Source organism: Grus americana, chromosome 18 (assembly GCF_028858705.1).
Source record: "Grus americana isolate bGruAme1 chromosome 18, bGruAme1.mat, whole genome shotgun sequence".
NCBI lineage: Eukaryota > Metazoa > Chordata > Aves > Gruiformes > Gruidae > Grus > Grus americana.
The window spans coordinates 11,800,398-11,818,932 of NC_072869.1; the positions used below are offsets into that span (position 1 = coordinate 11,800,398).

Below are 18,535 nucleotides of genomic sequence, written 5' to 3' on the forward strand. Positions count from 1 at the left end.
ATTCCTGCTTTCCTTGGAGGGATAAATGTTTATCCATTTGCTGTTAGTTAACAGGAAAATTGTAATTTATCTGTTTACCTTTTTAACTGTGACAAACAGAGATGAATGAAGACTTCTAAATAAGCAATCTCAGATGGAAATTCTCCAAAGATCTTCCATCTATGCAAGGTGCTGGGACAATTTCACAAATGCTCTAATATACTTTCCAAACTGAGCTTTGGTGTGCTATGCCTTTTCTCACTCACTTTAATCATTTTTTTTGTCTTGTTAGAAAATTATCGGGTGCCTTTTGGGTGATCAGGCCTTCTGAGGGGGTAGATTCAACTTTGCTACATGCCCATGATGTTGCTAATTGTCGGCCATTTGTTGAAAACGGGGCAAAACCTTGAGGCAAATTGGTTTCTTTTGGAAGGCGGGATTCTTAAAACCAGAGGGCTTAAATGTTGTCACTGCTGTGGCTAAGAGTGCCATAACCAGCATGATGTAATGCTAACGAGAGCAAGCCTTGCTCTCTGCCTGCCTTGTCCTGGAGCTGTTTGCAAGCTGGCCACCTCTCCGTGCCTGGATCGGTGTGGTTGTGGTTCCCAGGTTCCTGGTTCCCCTCTTGGTCTCTGTCAGTTCCTCTTGCCACCTCCGTTGGAGCAGTCTGCAGATGCACCCCACTGATGGCAGGCAGCTGTCCTGCGTGGGAGAGACAAGAGGAAGGTGTTTCTTGGGATGTGCAATGGTAGATGTTTATCTTGGCTGGTCAGCTACGTGTATGGACCAGAGTGGTGTGAGGCGATGGGGACTCTGTCTAGGTGAGATCTAGCTATCTTGCGAGAAGTCCAGTCCTTTCTGACTGCGCTGATATTGCAGGTAGCAGGAGGGTGGCATGGAGGTAAGGAATGTGCCTGGAGAGCTGGAGATTTGCCTTCTGCTCCCAGCTGTGCCACAACTCTCTGTTGCTTAATTTGTCCAAACATTGGCTTCTCTGCCTCTTAAATGGTGCCTGTATGGTTTGCATGGTGTTGGGACGCTACTTTTAAAGTGCAAAGTTAGTGGAGAAGGGAAACCAATCTCATCTTAGAGAACTTCCAGGGCTTGAAGTCCTGTAGCTTGATTTTGTATGGCTGAGGTCCAATGCATGAGCGATGTGTAGTAGGATAAAGCCCTTTTGCTTGCTTTGCTCAGCTCTTGCTAAGACTGTGCAGAGCAGGAGTGGCAGCTGATCTGGCCACACTTTTCTGTACCCAATATGCTTTCTAAAGAGAGGTAGTTAATGCCTTGTCCAAGGATGATACTTACTCATTGCCTGAGGATGTTCCTCAGAACTGCTGTGGTGTCCTCTCTGTTCCTGCCTCCAAGGAGCAATATCTCTAGGTGCTTCACGTGGGGGTTGAGCAGATGTGTGGGCATTGTGTTGCATTGCCTGCAAAGCTGCTGTCAGAACACTTATGACAATCTGATGTTGGAAGGTCTCTTGTTATCCTCCCTGCTGTTTTGTCTCAACTGGTCCGCCAAAACCCTTCTTTCTTCCCTGGGTGGTGGTTGTGCTCTCTCTTGAAAGTGTGCTTGACACCTGAGGAGAAGGCAGGGAAACCCATATCTTTTGCAACATGTTGCTCTGCTTGGAAATGAGCCGAGCAACAGCCAGCCTTGGTCACGAGGGTGTCCCCGACGGGTGCCGGGGCATGACTGCTCACAGCATGTGCCCTGGTTGTGTTGTGAAACGTGACCGCAGGCAGTTCACCGCACAGTGACTGCACCGTCCCTTCCACCTGCTCCTAATACTTTGCACCTTGCAGTTTTGCCAAAGGTTTAACAGCTCTGCTGCCGGGAGTCCAGCTGGAGGGAGATGATGAAGGGACAGATTTTTTTATTCGTAGAGTTGCTCAACACCCTCATAAACCATTGCAGAACGTTGATTAAAAACCTTGACCTCAACGCTTGTTTTTCTTAGTGTTTTGAGATGCTTAGCAGAGCTCCTTGGAAAGTCTGATTACGTCCTCCAGAACTGTCCCGTCTTGTCATTTTGCTTAGTGTGGTGGGAAGGAAGGGAGAGTTTGGGGAATAAACAGTAGAAGAGGTTGAAAAGTTTCTGCTTAGTTGTGGTGGACAAACAGAGTCCGCTCCCATGAAAGATGCTTCCATAAGCACTTCCTTGGGAGAAGAGATTTAGATTCATTTGTTGTCCATAGCACACCGGAAAAAAAAAAACCAACCAAAGAATGTGTTTTGTGGTTTGAAAGATATGGTAATATCTTTGTCATATTTTGTCCTTAAATTCCCTGCCTGTTCTGGGCTGGGATACGAGAGGGAAGGGATGGCTGGGCCGGTGCGGGGCTTGCCCAGAGTGTGTGGTGAGGAGCGTGTTCCCCTCCGAGAACTGAGCTGTGCTCTAAAACAAGCTGACATGCGGGGAGGTGTATTTTTGTGAGCTGGATGTTGTAAAGGGTCCTTATGAGTCATGCTGTGCACTTAGTCACTGCTTTCCTCTTGCCACAAGTCATGACTAAGGTGCTGATGTGCAGATTCCCTCCTCATTCAGTCCTCGGCACCGCGGCAGAGCATTTCTTGTGTGTTCCTCGCGCACCCACTGTGGATGGATAAAACTTTTGGTGAAGACCGTAATAACAGGCTGTGGCAGCGGGGCACAAGGGGCAGGAGCCCATGAGTGTCTTCGGGGTAAAGGAGAGAGCTTGCATTTGGCAGGTCAGTGGTTCCTCGTTGTGGGTTTGTTTTCACCTGTTTAGAGCCATCGGTGGCTTCTCTCCAGCATAGGAAGGACCATGCGGTGGGGCTGGAGCTGTCCTCGCTGCTCTCTTGGGGGATCCCAGCAGCCAGGCACGGCTTTACTGAGCCCTTTTGGGGGAATTGCTGGGAATTAAGTGTGGGTGGAGGTGGCCATGCTGAGTGCACGAAGCAGGGGGGACCGGGGAGCCTCTGCCGAGATCACAGCCAGGGTGGAGGTGGGGAGCTGTGATGGGCGCAGCCACTGCTGAATGCTGAGCGTCAAACATTGACCAAATAAGCAGAGCACAGAGCATTTTGGGGTAGCTTTCGGAACTGCATGGGTGTATGCAATAGATACAGGAATGTGCTGTCTGGGATGGAATCAAAGGCCTTCTTGGCAGGTGTTTTTTGTAGTATTGGCAGGTTTTATTTCTTCTTCCTGGATTATTTTTGTGCATTTGTGTTGCCTCTAACCAAGAGACAAATATTCTGTGGGATGGACCCATCTCTGTGCTTTGGGAGAGGAGAGATGCCTGCCCTAGGGTCCCTCTGAATGCCAGGGCTGGCACTGCGAGAGAGGAGGGAATCTCTACCTGGGCACCTCTTTGATTGCTCCTGGTCGGGGCAGATCTGAGAAGTAAACCTTCTGGGAGAATTGCTTTTATTTTCATGGTGTCCCAGACAGATGCATATGAATTGGGTGGGATCAAATCTTCCTCCCCCCGGCACAGTCTCTGCCAGCCCAAGGTTTAGGTTTGTGCCCTCAGCCGTGGAGGAGAGCTGAGATGCACAGAGCCATGTTGTGAAAAGGTTTCGGCCAGGCATGCAATCTGCAGTTTCACAATGTCCTCATATGTTGGGGCTGAGGTCCCCTCTGTATTTTCCTGTGTTGCCACAAAGGCATGTGGACCTTTTCTTCATGTTGGCTGCGTCACAGCGAGGTGACAGTACCGGAGGCTTTCCTGGCTGGGACAGGGTTGGCACTTGGGAGTGGGTTTGTGACCATCGCCCGTGGACACTAGAGCTGTCAGGGACAATCGTTGCCTAACACAAGGAGCAGGAGCTTGAGCTCTGCTGTCACTTTTCCCAGGTTGGACCAGATCATCTTTTGAGATCCCTTCCAGCCTGGGCTGTTCTATGATTCCCACCTGAGCAAGGTGCTGCAGCTGTTATGTCTTGCAGTGTTATCTTCGATGGAGGCTAACCCAAGATTACCTCCTTGCCACAAACACGTGAGCGAGACTTGATCTGTCCCGCAGAAGGAAGTTGTGAGAAGGCAGATATGCCTACAGCAGATCAGGGGGAAAGTGCCTTGGCCCCACAGCCTCTTGTGATTGGGTTGTGGATGTGTGCGCCTCCTTTTCTTTGCCAAGGTTGGGATGGACTGGGGGAGCAGAAGGGAAGATGACAGCTAGCAGAGCAGGGCACATCATTGGCTTTGGGGTTGAAAAAGTTGACAGGAGGCAGTAACGAGGTGGTGTTTCACTGGGAGCATCTTGTCTGCACTACAGTAGAAGAGTTTCCGTGCTGTCTTCCTTGCACTTAACTAAGGCCATAGTATACTAACTGTCTTCCTTCTTTCTTTCTCTTTAGGAGATGAATTAAAATGCAGCACACCACGTGCACAGAGGACAGGATCTACCACGCGCTGGAAAGATGCCTACATGGGCTTAGCAGAGATGCTGTCTCCAGCAGATGGGCTGGTAGGTCACCTGTTAACCACGAGCTTGTTCTTCTGTCATTGTATGATCTGCTCACCTACCTGGGCAGCCGGGTGAGAGAGAGCTGCTGGAGGCTTGGAGGCCTTTTCTCCCTTCCAACGTTCAAAGTTAGAGGTAGGATCCAACCTAGTCAGGTTCCTGAGCCTCTTGTTGCACTAGGAAGATGTACCAAGATGCTGAACAAGTCATGTTAGGTCTTACATATGTAAAGACTCAGCAGACAAGTCATGTGTCTTGCCAGTTGTCAATGCATGAGCTGAAGAGAGGAGGAGTCTTCATTCACCTCTAGGAAAGACTCCTTTGTGTAATCAGCCGGCCTTGCCTTGCTTTGATGCATATAGTCCTCAAAACCTATGGGCATAATCTCTGCCGCATTGTCAGAAGCAAGTGTGGAGGTATTGTTATCGACTTCATTTAAATCTAGATCAGATACCATGGTGGCCATAAAGATACGAGCAATGTTCAGAGGGCTGTGAAGGGATTTGGGATGGTGGTGGTGAAGGCAGAGCAGCAATGAGCAGAAATATTTTTTTAATGTCGTTTTGACCTCTCTTCCTCATACTTGCACTTGTAGGCTGTGGTTAAATCACTCCCAAATCCTCTTGCGGATGAAAGACATAGAATGAATTTGGGGGGGCTGTCAAAGTCAGATTTCCTTTTGTCTGTGCAGTTCTTTGAACCCTCTCTGCTTTTCTGTTTACCTGTAAGTCAAGAAAGAGACACGAGTGGTATCCTACCTGCTGCCAAATACGGGAGTAATCCCTTTTACCGTGCCTGTTCCCTCACCCCACCCGAGGGATGCCAGCTCCCCATGCCGTAGCATCACGCTGGGTCTTGGTTCATGCCATTATGACCAGGACTCCCAGGTCCTTTTGGTCTCTCCACGTTCTGGGAAACAGGCTCTGAAGTGTGACCCATATTCCTGGTTCCTGGAAGCGCAGCCTCGTGTTTGGCACCGTTACAGCGCACGTCCAAAAGAGTCCATCTCGCCCAGCAGTTCATTGTGCACCGCATAACTCACCTCTTCCTGTAATTATAATTAATCAATTCCTGTGTCACTCACAAACTCTGCCCTTCTCTAATCCCAGCCCCTCAGTGCTGCTCTTTGTGGTAGGGTAGCCTTTAAAAAACGACTTCATAATTTTTCTGGCTCATTAGCAAAGACAAGGCTGTTCAGGGCAGGGGTCGGGTAGTGGTGAGCTCTGTTGGAAGCAGCTGTGCTGCTCAGTGATTCCTCATTTCTGAGGATTTTCCCCCATCTCTCTGCCTGCTGGCTTTCAGTCCTCTTCATGTGGATTTTGTGGGGTTTGGCAGAATGACCTGGCATTCCTGGGAGAATCTCAGGCATTTTACACATCAGAAAGTTCCCTTTCATCAAAGCATTTGTGCTGTTGCCAGAAATCTTCAGCGTGACCAGCAAACCCCGTTTCCGCAGCTGTCGGTGGATGTGATGGTAATAGCTCTGCCGTGCTCCGGGGTTCTGCTTACGGACAGCCCCCGGGACAGCGCTTCTTGGCCGATGCCTTTGGTGCTCTTCCACGTGGGCTGTCCAGCCCTGCTGATTTTTAACATGCTTGCTTTGAGGAGCTGCTGTTTCACATCCTTGCAATCGGAATAGGAAGTATTTCGTTATTGCAGCAACATATATGATGTAGGGAAAACAGCATAATGCACAGATATATCTAGATCCCTTAACAGTGTATCCTATTTCTTTTCAAAAACAGAGCAGAAATGTTTTTGCGTTCTTCTGCCTTCCCCGTGTTAAAAGCAACAGTTTAATTATTGCTGTCCTGTGTCAGATCCAGGCTGTTATTTATGGCAGGGCTCTGTTCCTCATACAGTCAATGAATCCCTCCATCTTGTTTTTAACTGTGCAGTAGCCTTCTCCTTTCTCATTTTTAACTTCTTATATCACTTCTGTTTCCCAATTTGTTTGCTTTCTCCTCCTTTTTACCATTTCCGTACACCAAAATAACACATTGCAGCTTTTTGGGCTGAGACCTTGCTAGAATTTCGTTCATTTTTAAGTTATTTAATACTTTATTTTTACGTGATAATTTTACAGGAGGATGCTCCAGAGTGGGTGAGTAATCACTTCCGATGCGTCGTTTCCCCCCTCGCATAAGTGACTGAATAGCTGAGGTCTATGAAGTCAGCAAAGAGGAGAAGTGTGAGCGCTTTGACCAACACAGATTTATACCCTGGATGAGCCTGTGGTTGACTCTGGGGTCTAAACAGAAAATCTCTCCTGAACTGCAGCATTTATTGGAGGAACCAAATTAAAATTTCTTGTTTCTGACTCACAAAAACCCCTGTTAGAAAAGTGCGAGGAAAGACAACCTCCCATTCCTCACGGAATCTCATTCCTTCAGAGAGTATCCCTTACTCCGTGTTGCTGGAGAGAGATGATACTCAAATCAGAGTGTGCTAGAGGAAGAAAAATCCTTTCTTTCTTGCTGGTGAGCAGTGAAATGGGGAGCCTTTGGTGAAGGACTGCTGGGCTTGGATGTGCTGCTGGTGGTGCCGGAGATGCCGTACTGCAGAGTCAGAGGTGTGCGAGGGGCTGGAGGATCGCGGTGGATGGGGAGCTGCTGGAGAGGCTGTAGGGCAGCAGCAAAGTCCTGGGGATGGGAAGGAGCTGGTGTCTCTGCCATGGGGCTGCACGTGAGCCAGAGAGGATGAAGGATGCTGGTCAGGGAGGATGGATGAAGGTGACTGATGAGCTGGAGAAGGACAGGAGTGTTTGATGATACCTCTCATGTGGCACCCGGGGAGTTCAGTCTGCTCAGCTCTAACAAAGACAAGCTCAAGATCCTGCTCAATTGCAGTCATCTCAACACCCTGATGGGGAACGAACAGAAGTCTGGGGTGGGGATCCTCCAGCTTAGTCACCAAGTAGCGAAATGCAGTGGCTGAAATACTTCAAGCTCTAAGTGTGCTGGTTACTAAACCTTGCAAATTTTAACTTTTGAACTGATTTCTCCAGGCTTGTGGTAGATTTTTTTGCTGAAATCACTGCCTGGGCTGGGTGGAAGGGCTTGGGGTGGTTCCAGCCCTGGGAGGTGCTGCTGTGCCCTAAGGGGGCTCTAAGCAGCTCCTTGGAAATGGGAGCTGCAGGTCAGACTGCTGTGGAGCGCGGGATGCATCCCAAGGGGATGCTGTGACTGCAGGGCTTTTGCTGTCCCCTGCACTTTGGGCACCTCCACAACCCCCTGCTTACGAACTGCTATGAGTTGGCCCTTCCTCTGGGCAGTCCCTTGGAGAAAACCACCTTATTGTGGTGAGTGTAGTGGAAACAGTGGGAGTGGGTCTGGGGGAGGAAGGAAATGGAGACATCTGCTTTTCACCCCTCCAACTGTGTCACTTCTGACGGCACCGGGAGCCGATGCCCAGCCCAGGCGCCGTGGGCGAAGGCAGCTTGGGCATGTGGTATTTCTGCTTTATTTCTTTTTTTTTTTTCCGACTTGACAGTTGCCCCCTATGAAGAGCGGCAGAGGGGAAATGTCAACCACTGAGGTCAGGAAGAAGCCGCTCTGGGAGGACAGCATCTCGGTACACTTCTCAGAAAAGAAATCGCGAAGCCTCATCCTTCCGAGGCCGCCCACGGCGCCGCTGTCGCCCGGCTCCCGGCACGCTGCCGGCATCTTCGTCGACGCCGATAGCGATCAAAGCAAGAGCGTGCACTGTGCCCAAACTCCCGCCCGGTGCGGGGGTCCCCCAGCGCTGGGTCCCTGCTTGGAGCTTTTGCTGTGGGTTTTGCTCTCCCAAAGGGAGATTTTGCTTTGGGTCTGTGTCATGTTGGGCTCAGTCTAAGCGTGCTGGGTGGGATGCTGGGATAAGCACAGCTTAGACCTGCTTCTGCTGTGGCTCCATGTGTCGCAGCCCCAGCATCCTGCGACCGGGGCACTGGGCTGCCTGTGTTGCTGGCAGATAAATCTGACTCATTCTCCATGTATAAAGAAAAAAATAAATAGTGCTGGGTTGCTGGTTTAGTGGAGCAAAACCAGATAGATGAGCGTGAGGGCAGGGTAGATGTAAGTAGTTTTTTAGCTGTGGGGCTTCCCACTGTCCTGCTGGGAGGTCTCCGGTGCCTCTTGTGACAGATTCATAGGATTAGGGGCTGGTGGAAGGTGAAGTTCTGGTTTGTTCTGCCTGCACAATGTGCATCTTTAAAAGCTGATCTCCGTGTCTCCAGAGCTGGAGATCACCTCGCAGCTCCTGTGCGGACTGCTCTCCTTTAAGGCACTGAGCAGTTTGTGTGCATGATTTTATTTCCCACTTCCCTCAGCCCAGAGGCACCTGCCTGAGCTCTGCAAACCTGCCGTGCTAGGGGCTTAGGTGAGTGAGGTGAAGTGTTTCCCCACCAACACAGGACTTTCCACCCCTTGCACGTCCCAGAGCATCCCCAAGCTGTGTACACCCCGTGGATCTGGGGCCTCCCTTGTGTCTCATAGTGAGAAATGTTTCTTTGGGAATTAAAGAGCAAGTGCAAAGTCCAGGAGAAAGCCTGATTTGAGCTTTCTGCGTGCCCTCAGTGTGCATGCTACCCTCGTCCGCCCCAGGACAGGGAGGGTGTCCAACGTGGTCTGGGGCTGCGGGTTTTGAGCATACCTGGCACAGTGAAACGAATCCAGGTTGGACTTGTGCTGCTCTGACCTGGTGTAAAACACAGCTCCTGAGCTGTCCCTGTGACTTGTGCCCTGACCTGGTGTGGTGGCATGATTCACCGTCACACCAAACCAGCAACGGACCATCTGCTCAGGCGCGCTGAGATGGAGGAGCAGCTGCAAATCAAACTTTGTGGAGTTGGTTTCTCACCTGGCTGCAGCCTCTCCCTGGCCTGGGAATAACCCAAGTGCTGCTCTGCAGTTCATAAAGGGCCCTGGGTCCCACCGCAGCACCCAGCTGTGTCCCAGGCGGGTGCAGGACATCTGCAGAGGGACGGAGAGGGCACTTGCAAGCGGGTGGCTCCTCTCTGCTTTTAATGACACTTTGGGGGTTTTGTTCCTGACCTGGGCACGTTAGGAGCATCACCCTTAGTGCTCAAATAACCGTTTTAGTCTGGATACAGGGAATGTGGCTTCAGGGACTAATTTTTCTCCCAGTGGTTGGAAAGTGCCTGCTTCTGACCTGGACTGTGCGTGTAGGGAAGGGAATTCCCACCCAGGTCTGGATCCCCCGTCCGATGCCTGGTGGTGCCGGACACTTTGCTTTGTTATGTGGTCTTTGTTTATTGTGTCCAGGGTTTCCAAGCTGCATTTTGTGCTTGAGACTATTTTTAGCAAGGACGCAGCTGTTTTGGTGTGTCTTTGCTTAATGCTGCTTTACCAAATTTAGGAGCTCAGACCCTGGCAGCCTGCTGCCTCCCAGCACTGTTTGGCTTAATCCCAGCATAATCCCAGGACTTTGCCATGACCGTGAGTTAAACAGAAATTCTGTTTATAGCGATGTTATTCAAATATACCTGGCTGCATCCTTCTGCTTCAGCACACGGTTCCTGTAGAAGACCCAAAAATGGGTCACAAGACCTCAGGTCTAAATTAGATTTGTAAGACACTTCCCTCGAGTCCTCATCCCTGCTACCGGCCCGTCCCCAGCCCGTTCCCAGCAGCTTTGCCCCAGCTCCTCCCCCGGGAAGCAGCCCCAGCGCCTCTCCCTCTGCCCCATTCAGCACAGAATAACACAGCGAGCCACTGCCGCCGCAATTTCCTCTTCCCTCGCTAGAAGTGAGAGGAAGGAAAGAGCCTGCGTCTTGCTGGGCTATTTGTATTTGTGGTTACGCTCGCGCAGGAAGCGGCATTCTCCTCATCTGGCGATGCGCCCCGACGGAGCTGGGCTCCGCTGCTCTCGCTGATCCTGCCCCGCACGGCCAGGCTTCGCCCTGGGCAGCTGCAGCGGGACGGCTTCTCCCGGGTGAAATGTTCCTCCCGGGTGAAATATTCCTCCCGGGTGAAGCAGGACAGGTTGTTTTGAAGCACCCCATGAGCCCAGTCGCTTCTTGCCGAGGTCAGCAAAGCTCCTGGCAGCTCTGACCACTTCTGCTGGGCCGGTTGCTCTCTTGACTACTTCACAGGTTCTGGGGCTTTCCCTGGAGGATGCCACGCTCTGGGGCAATATTGATTTATTTGAGCAATCTGCTGGAGTTCTCCTAGGCAGAGCCGTGGCTTTGTGCCATTACGCTGACTTGTGAAAGTGGCTCAAAGGAAAACCAGAGCATCATTGAATTACCGGGTTGCTGTGGCTATGCCTTTGCTGACAAGATATCACGATCTAAGGTTGCGGTCCGGGTGTCAGCAAAGCCGGCAAGATGCCGGGAGTACCAGAGGCAAATTAAAAATTGCAGCTGTAATTAACAGCAAGTGCATCTGAGCTCCTTGGAAACTTTCCAGCAGGAGCTTTCTCTGCTGGAAAATGTCGATTCATTGAAAGTAAAAAGTTGCATGGCAGCAGGGGGGGCTTTCCCGTGGGGGAAGGCTCCTGCCCTGTTAATTCAGCTACAAGCTAGGCATAAAGCCACAGAAATAGTGTGTGCCTGGTGAGCGAACGCCTGTCCATGGAGGGCGGGCAAGCGAAGACTGTTTTTTTTTAACTTTTGCATTAGTTTTGCTTGTCTTGCCATCGTCCTTCTCCTAGCTGGGCCCCAGCAGACCTCTCCCCTGGTTTAAATTAATCTTGTTTAAAACCTAGAAGGTGTGTAAAGGTATTTTTATGACATTTACATGTCTATGATGAATTTGTAGCCTCTGCAGCTGGGAATAATATTGGAGGGACGGCCAGCGTGACCTGTAGATTTGTGACAAATACCGCTGTCCTCTTGCCAGCTCGCGGCATTGTTTCTTCCTTGTTAGCTCCAACGCGACAGCCAACATGCATGGGTTGTTGTTTATGTTTCTGTGCCCCTTAATAGACCGTGTGAGTGAAGAGCGGCTGGATTTGTATTTCTTTTTCTTCTCTGATCATTAGCCCCACTTCCCTGCAGGGAGAGATGCTCTGCTTCTCTTGGGTTTGCTTTTGGACTGAGCTTGGAAGAGCTGCAGTGCCAGCAACCCCTGAACTGTGCCGTGGGCTGTGTGTGATGTCTGCGCTGTGCCCACCCTGGTGAAAGAATCCATGGCAACATGGGATGGGGGAGATGTGAACTTGGCCCTTTCTTGAATATTTGTTAGGCTGTTTGCTTGAAATTTCCCCATAACTTTTCTCCATGGAGCTGTGTGCAGTACCTGGGTCCCTCGGAGGGGAGGGGGAGGAGGAGGAGGAGGAGATGCTCCTCCCTGCTTGGTCTGCAGATCCAGAGCTGGAGAGTGCTGCCTCCGCCCTTGGGATGTGGGGCTGGGATGAATGGAGGCACCCGGCAGCCTTCACGCAGATCATTTCCTCTAAGACCATCTGGGAGGTGGCCCTGACCGCCAAGAAAAGCGACGGCCTCGGGAAACACCTTGGGCCATTGTCACTGGTCGGGTCCCAGCAGCGAGAGGCAGATGTCTGGGGATGGAGGCCAGGGGGTGAAGGACTCTCCATCCTTTTGCATGGCAATTCTCCTCTCTGTCTGGCTCATCTTCTGGTGGGGTTTCAATACATTTAATAAAAAATTGAAGGTGCTAAAAGATGGAATAAATGCTGGGCAGGCTTAACAGTGATGCTGATGTGATGGTGCGTCTCCAGGGTGTGGAGAAGCTGGGCAGGGGGATGCAGCATGTTCCCTCAGGTGTGATGCAGCTGGAGGGGGTTGGATGGGTGCCTGGCAGGGAGCTGAATTTTGCAGGGTTTGAGTGAGGTTATAGTTGGGATGGTGCACTGGGGCGTTTCAGCCTGGGGGTGGCAGGGCAAGGGGTCATGCTAGAGGGTTTTCCATGCTCAGGCAGACCGAAGGTGGGCATCCACCCATGCCGCGCACATCCCCCTGGCCTCTGCAGCGGGCACGTGGCAGCGCAGGCATGTCAGCTACCCAGCCTCCCTGGGGGAGAGGCATCCAACCCCGCTGAGCGCGTTGGGCTGTGTGAGCACGAAGGTGCTTGGGTACAAAGCGATGCCCCTGGGATAAGCACCATTTGTTGAGATTAGATCTGTCCAGAGTGAAGGCACGAGGTTTTTTTCCTCTGCCATGATCTGACACAGACAGCAAACCCCTTCACCCTGACCCCTTCCCGTTGTTCGTCCCTCCTGCGACATTCTTGAACGGGGCAGTGAGTGACGGCGGCTCTGTCTCCCCCACAGCTGGGCTGTGCCTGAATTGCTGGAGCCTGCAGGAGCTGGTGAGCCGAGATGCCGGCAACTACCTCATCCTCGTGGAGAAGATCCTCCGCAAGGCCAAAGAGGTGAGTTTGGGGCTGCCGGGGAGGGCTGTGGGCTTTGACATGGCATGAGCTCTGGGACTTGCCCAAAGTGGAGTTTTGCAGAGCTCAGCAGGCGGTTTAAGGTTGTGGTAAGGTATTGCTGGAGCACTGGAGCTTGGAGGTGGGTGATGCTGCGTCGGCAGGTCCGAAGTGCTGGCAGGAGCAGCCCTGTGTATCCTGCTGGCTTTCAGCACGTGGGAACTGCAAGGGAAAACCCCAGCTCCAATACCTGCTCTTCAGGCAGCACCGCAGATCCTTTGATTTCCCAAAGCGCTGCTCAATGCCGTGCAGGGGTAGCCTGGGTCGTAGGGCTGTGCAGATGGAGCCAGCCTTCCCCAGACCTTCCCCCAGCGTAAGCTGGGAGCTGGTAGTCCAAATCAGAGCAAATTGAAGGTTTCCTGTTGTTTTTGATGGAAACTTTGCTGCGGCTCTGCCAGGCTTCCTGCAGGGCCAGGAGCAGAGCTGGGATGCTGGGGACCACGGGCAGGGTTTGCACCACGTAGCAGCCCGGCAGGCGACAGTTGGGTCAAGCACACCGGGGAGGCGAAATGGCAGCGGCGTCGATTGTATCGGCCTGTCGCGGTCCTGTCATGTGCCGGAAAGGCTCGAGGCGTCGTCGGTCGAGCAGGGTCACCCCAGGCTGTGGCTGGGAAGACCTCGGAGGAATCCCTTGATGTGGCAGGAAACAGTGATGTGTTTCCTAAAGCCTCAGCGCTGGGATTCATGTGATGGGGTAAATGCTGCCTTTCATTTTTTGGGAAAGCAAGACTGTTTAGCGGCCAGGCTGCAGAGCAGGTACAATTTAAGATTAGCATGATTCAGTTTAATCTTTTTTTTTTTTTTTTTTTGGCTAAATTGATCTAGTTGTAGAGGGTGTTTTATTAGATTAGGCTTTACACGAGGGTTTATTGTACTTCACAGTGTGCTCATAAACAAGGGGAGACAGTGTCTGCAAGTGTATACTTGAGCCATCACTGTGTCCCTCGGTGAAATAATTCTGCTGGCTATTCACTGGCAAAGGCTGGGACAAAAATACATAGTTTGCATCATGCAAGGAGCTTTGCAAGCCCCTTGCAGGGGCTGGGCTGCCTGCTTGCTCCTCCAAACTGCCTGCTTTGAGCCACTTTAATAGAATTTCATGCAACTCTGCAAGGATCAGAAGCATTGGAAGGCGTGGAGCTTGGCCAAATCTGGCTTCTCGAGGGTAAGGGCAGAGCGGCAGCCTGTGCTGATCTGCCTGTCCCATCGGTGTGGGTTACGGGGGCTGTAGGGGTTATTTTCCTGGGGAGACAAGGGAATCTGCTGGGGATGGGGATGTGATGGTGCGGGTTGGGCGCTCGGCTGCACTGTCCAGGAGTCCCTGGCACCTTCAAGGACGCTTTCAGGTAAGGTTCACGGCGAGCAGCCCAGCTCATCCTTCTGCCCTCGGGCTGTTTCCTACAGGTGCAGGAGAAGTGTGACTACGATCTCGTAACGCCCCTGGCTCTGCTCTTCTACTGTGCGGTGCTGTATGTAAGTCCTGAGGCTGCTGCACGTAGCTTGACCCCAGCCCCTGGGGAGACACGGGGAGCAGGGCCCCGTGGAGCTGTGCTGGACGGTCGCTGAAATCAAGGTGGCTTTTGTTTGAAACGTCACGGTCTGCTTTGATCAATTCATCAAAAAAAAAAAAAAAAAAAGATTCTGTATGAACCTACAGGGATCAAGAGCAGGGAACCATTGCACAAGCTGAGAGACAAAAAAAATGAACGTCAGTGTTTTTAATCTTTTTATTGAAAGATGGGCTAATCAGAAAGGGAGACGGACAATATCTCTGTGCAGAGAAGGCAAATTTTTTTCATCACCCTTTATACTTGTGCAAAATATATAGACAGCACTAATGAAAAGGAGCGGAGCCTTCACAGGAAATACTTTTTTTATTATTATTATTAGCACAATGCATCATTATCCCAAGGAAATCATTGCTGCCAGATCTTGCAAAAGCACGGGCTGTAATGCGATTCATCTGTATGGATCTGTGGTTGTTAAAAAGAAATTTATATATAGGCTTTGGCATGTGATCCACAGCTGGGAGGATGGGAAGGTGCAGAGCGGATGAAGATTTCTCAGAGCTGTGCACCTTGGGGGAATCCTTTGACCCTTCCCTGGGAGAGGATGGGGTGTCACGGGGTGAACCTCTGCTCCGATCCGCTGCTTCTCCCACTTCCAGCCTAAACCCTCGAGTTTTTACGCAGCGCTCGAGGCCCATGTCCTTGCTCCCTTTTCTAACCATACCTCCCCGTCCCCCGCAGGCTCCCCACTTCCCACCGGGCTCCGACTTGCTCCTGAAAGCCACCAGCGTATACCACAGCTTCCTGACCTGGCCCGTGCCCTACTGCAACATCTTCCGCGAGCTGCTCACCTTCATCAGCGATGAGCTCAAGGCCCCTGGTAAGTGTTACTGCCCCGCCGCAGGGTTTTCATGTGCTGCGGGCGCTGCTTCCCCAAAAACACCCCCGCCACGACCGCCCTGCGTTTGTTCCTGAGCCTCTCCTGGTGTTGCTGTCTCTCACCCCACTTGCTTCATGAATCCCTTGAGCGTGGTGTCCACGCTTACCTTGTGCATCCCAAAACTCAGCTTTTCCAGGAGGTGAGGACCTCTGCCCTCCATCCTTTGGATGATTTTCCCTGGTGGTCCAGCACAGGGTGAGACCAGATTCCTCTGGAGGAGCAGGGCAGGGTTGTGTTTTTGGTGGCTGCCTTGTGTGCAAGGCAGTGGGAGCAGCCCAGGGGCTCTCCGCTCCGGACCAGTGTGGATTAGCAAAATGTGTAACTATTTCCTGGCTGCCTTTCAGTCTGAGGGGTCTTTTCCATGGCAAAGCACGTGCTGGCTGCTCCCGCCCAGCGCTGGGCTTTGTTTGAGATGCTCAGTGGTCTAACTGGGGCGATAACAGTGGGTCCATTCATCAGCATCAAGGTGGCTGAAGCCTTCAAGCCTGCCCTTGCGTGGAGATTTCCATAGGGCTGAGAGACTCCCCGGCTCTTTCTTTACAGCTGAGACACTACCTTGTGATACGGCTTTGGGCACATCTATCAGCAGGAGCGGTGCTCTTCTTAATTAAGGGCTCCTCTAGATGTCCTGTTGTTCCCAATGGAGCAGCTCTTCCAATTATTTCTAAAAGGCCATTTCCCCTAATCTGCCTGTCTTTTGGTGGCTTATGGAGAGCTCTTATCACACGGAGCAGATTTCAGCCCTTGTTTAATCCTGTGCAGGGCTGTGGCAGTGAGACCGGCTCTGAGCGGGACTGGGTACCTCAGATGGGTACGTGGGCTGTGTCTGGGGATGCTTCTCCCCATCCTCAAACCAGACAGCTGCTTTGGAGAGCCCTGATGGGGATGTGAAACGCAGGGTCATTGTCATGGCAGCAACATCCTGTGGAGATGGGAGCTTGTAGGTGCAGATGGGATGAAAGATGCTTTCAAAGGAACAAAAATATTAGAAAAACCCCAAACCCTCTGCAGTGTTGGCGCTGGACTGGCTGATTTACCCCCAGCTCAAGACTCCACCAGCATAAGTGGCCGTGGCCACCAGACAAGGTCTGGCTGGGCTGTTGTGCTGCGTCTAGCCTCCAGCTCAGAGCTGCAGCGCCAGCGTGGACGTGACAATGCACGTCCCACACTGCTGCAGCTGTGGACTTCCCCAGCTCTTTTCTGGTCATTTATTGCTGTGACACCATTTGGGGCCGTGTTTTGCAGACCACCGGGAAAGCCCCAGTGCTGGCGGGGGGTTTGCTACATCCTGCTCTTGTGCCATCACCACCGTCACCGGTGCCCGGGGCTGTCTGAACTGGGGACTTTGGTCCAAAAGCTTTTCCCCTCCTACAAGCATATGAGATTCCCCCACCCATGCCAAAAGATGCCGTGTGGGAGGTGTTGGCCTGCCAGGGCTGGGGAGCCCAGTGCTGCCCCTCGCTGTGGCCTCTCCCCCCAACTGGAGCCAAGAACAGCGAAAAGGTGTCCTCAGCTGGAAAGCTGGCCCGGACTTCATACACTTGGTGCACGGCCTCTGTGACATGCTGCGAGGCTGAAGCAAAAGCTTTTTATTGAGATGAGGGTAAATATTAACTGAGAACAAGCTGCTGTCAATATTTGCCAAGAATGCAATAGCTTTTGTCTGCAAACTGAGGCTGATGCCTCTGCAAGAGGGGTGAATGCTGCTGTAATCAAGGGGCCTGTGTGGATCAACGTGAGCTGCCTGTGGGTGCTGGGTCCCCACCATGGGTGCTGAGCAGCAGCTGGGGTTGGAATGTGGCTGCCTGCAGTAATAAGGGTGCTGGATCTTGCTGATGCCATAAGATCTTTCCTAAGATGTACCCCAGTCCCTCTGCTGTTTGGGGGTGACACGGGCTTTGCTGTTGCCACCCAGTCCAGTTCCATCCGATGTCACCTGGTTGGGGTTCCCGATGGCATCCAGGGACGTGGGCTGCCCATGCCAGCCTCTCTTCTGCTGGGGCCACCCTGGGCTCCATCCCTGCGGGAGGGAGGGTGGCAGTGACCTGCTGTCCATAAGGGAGATCCAGGGCCTGGGGCGGCTAAAGCAAGTGGCAGAAGCTGCTAAATATCATCCATGCAATTCACATCCCACATCAGCGGTAGGGCAGAAGGGACTGGGGATGGAACTGCTCTCCTGTCCTGCCCCTTGGTTCCTTTCCCATCGCTCTGGGCTTTTACCCAGTCCCCATCAAGACTTTTGGTGGTGCCATGCCTGCTCTGGGCAGCGGCTCAGCCAGGTCAGGACCATGTTAGGAGATAAAGTTGATGTGCTCCTGAAGCAGAGTGGTCTGCAGTGATGCCGTGTCTCATGTCCTCTGCTCTCTCCCCCAGGAATCTCTTTCCAGAGGCTGGTGAGGACGGAGCAGGGGCTGCCTGTGAAGAACTACCAGAGCTCCACTGTGTAAGTGTGGCCATGGGTGCTGCTGGTGCCACTCTCTCGCATCCCTGTGGTCTCACACTGCTTAAGCAGCAGTGGGGCTGCAGCGAGCACATCTCAAAGGTGTAGTGGTGGGTGCTGGGAAGAAGAGCTGGATAGCTGGGCTGAGCTGTGGGAAGGGATAAGGAAAATGGCTGTGGCATTTCCACGGCCGTGGGCTGGGATCTGTGGGCTCCCCATGTTGGTTATCCCACAGTCCTGCTTACTGCAGGGCTGCACATCCGGGTGAAAACAGCCGGGGAAGGCAAAGTCTTCTCCACAGGGAGCTGCTGATCTCGGCACACGTTGGAGAACAGCCAGGAGATTCTTTGATGTGTGTGTTTGGGAGCCACCACTCTGATGGGGTGAGAAGCGAGTCCGTCCCAGTGCAAGAATTAATGAAAGCGTTGCAGCTCTGAGCGCAGTCAGACTTTGCACCTTATTCAAGGGCTGAACCTTTCTTCCTGCCAGGGCACCTCATTTGTAAATAGGAAAATGAGCCTGGGTGGTGTGTGCCCTTCCTGGCTGCTGTGCCAGCCCCAGGGACAGTCCTTCGTGCACAGCCGCCTCCGCTCTGTGCAGGAGGGGTGTCCTGCTCTTTTGGCTTCTCTGCTCATGCTGTGACAGCTCTGGATCTGCACCTGTATCCCACCCAGCTGTGCTGGTGCTGCTGTGTTGCTTTCCCAGTACAGCTCCCCTGCTCTACATGGTTATACTGGTGCAAGTGCAACCACCAATGGCTTACAGCAGTATGGCTATATTTGCACAAAAAGCCCTGAAAACCTGGCACAAAGCTGTACACAAGCTGGACCTTGCACTTA

General features: G+C 52.2%; 1 protein-coding gene across 3 annotated transcripts in view; it reads left to right on the plus strand.

The window, feature by feature from the left end:
• The window catches only part of PIK3R5 (phosphoinositide-3-kinase regulatory subunit 5), a 65,028-nt gene that overhangs the window by 32,851 nt on the left and 13,642 nt on the right, over positions 1-18,535 (plus strand). For 2 of the 3 annotated variants that reach the window (XM_054846832.1, XM_054846830.1), the window contains exons 2-6: positions 4,309-4,418; positions 12,651-12,751; positions 14,213-14,281; positions 15,058-15,196; positions 17,630-17,699. In XM_054846832.1, the coding sequence (XP_054702807.1) occupies positions 4,322-4,418; positions 12,651-12,751; positions 14,213-14,281; positions 15,058-15,196; positions 17,630-17,699 (476 nt within the window). In that variant the 5' untranslated portion in view covers positions 4,309-4,321. Of the gene's footprint in view, positions 1-2,547; positions 2,695-4,308; positions 4,419-12,650; positions 12,752-14,212; positions 14,282-15,057; positions 15,197-17,629; positions 17,700-18,535 lie in introns of those variants that run through there. The other variant, XM_054846831.1, reaches the window with a different exon arrangement.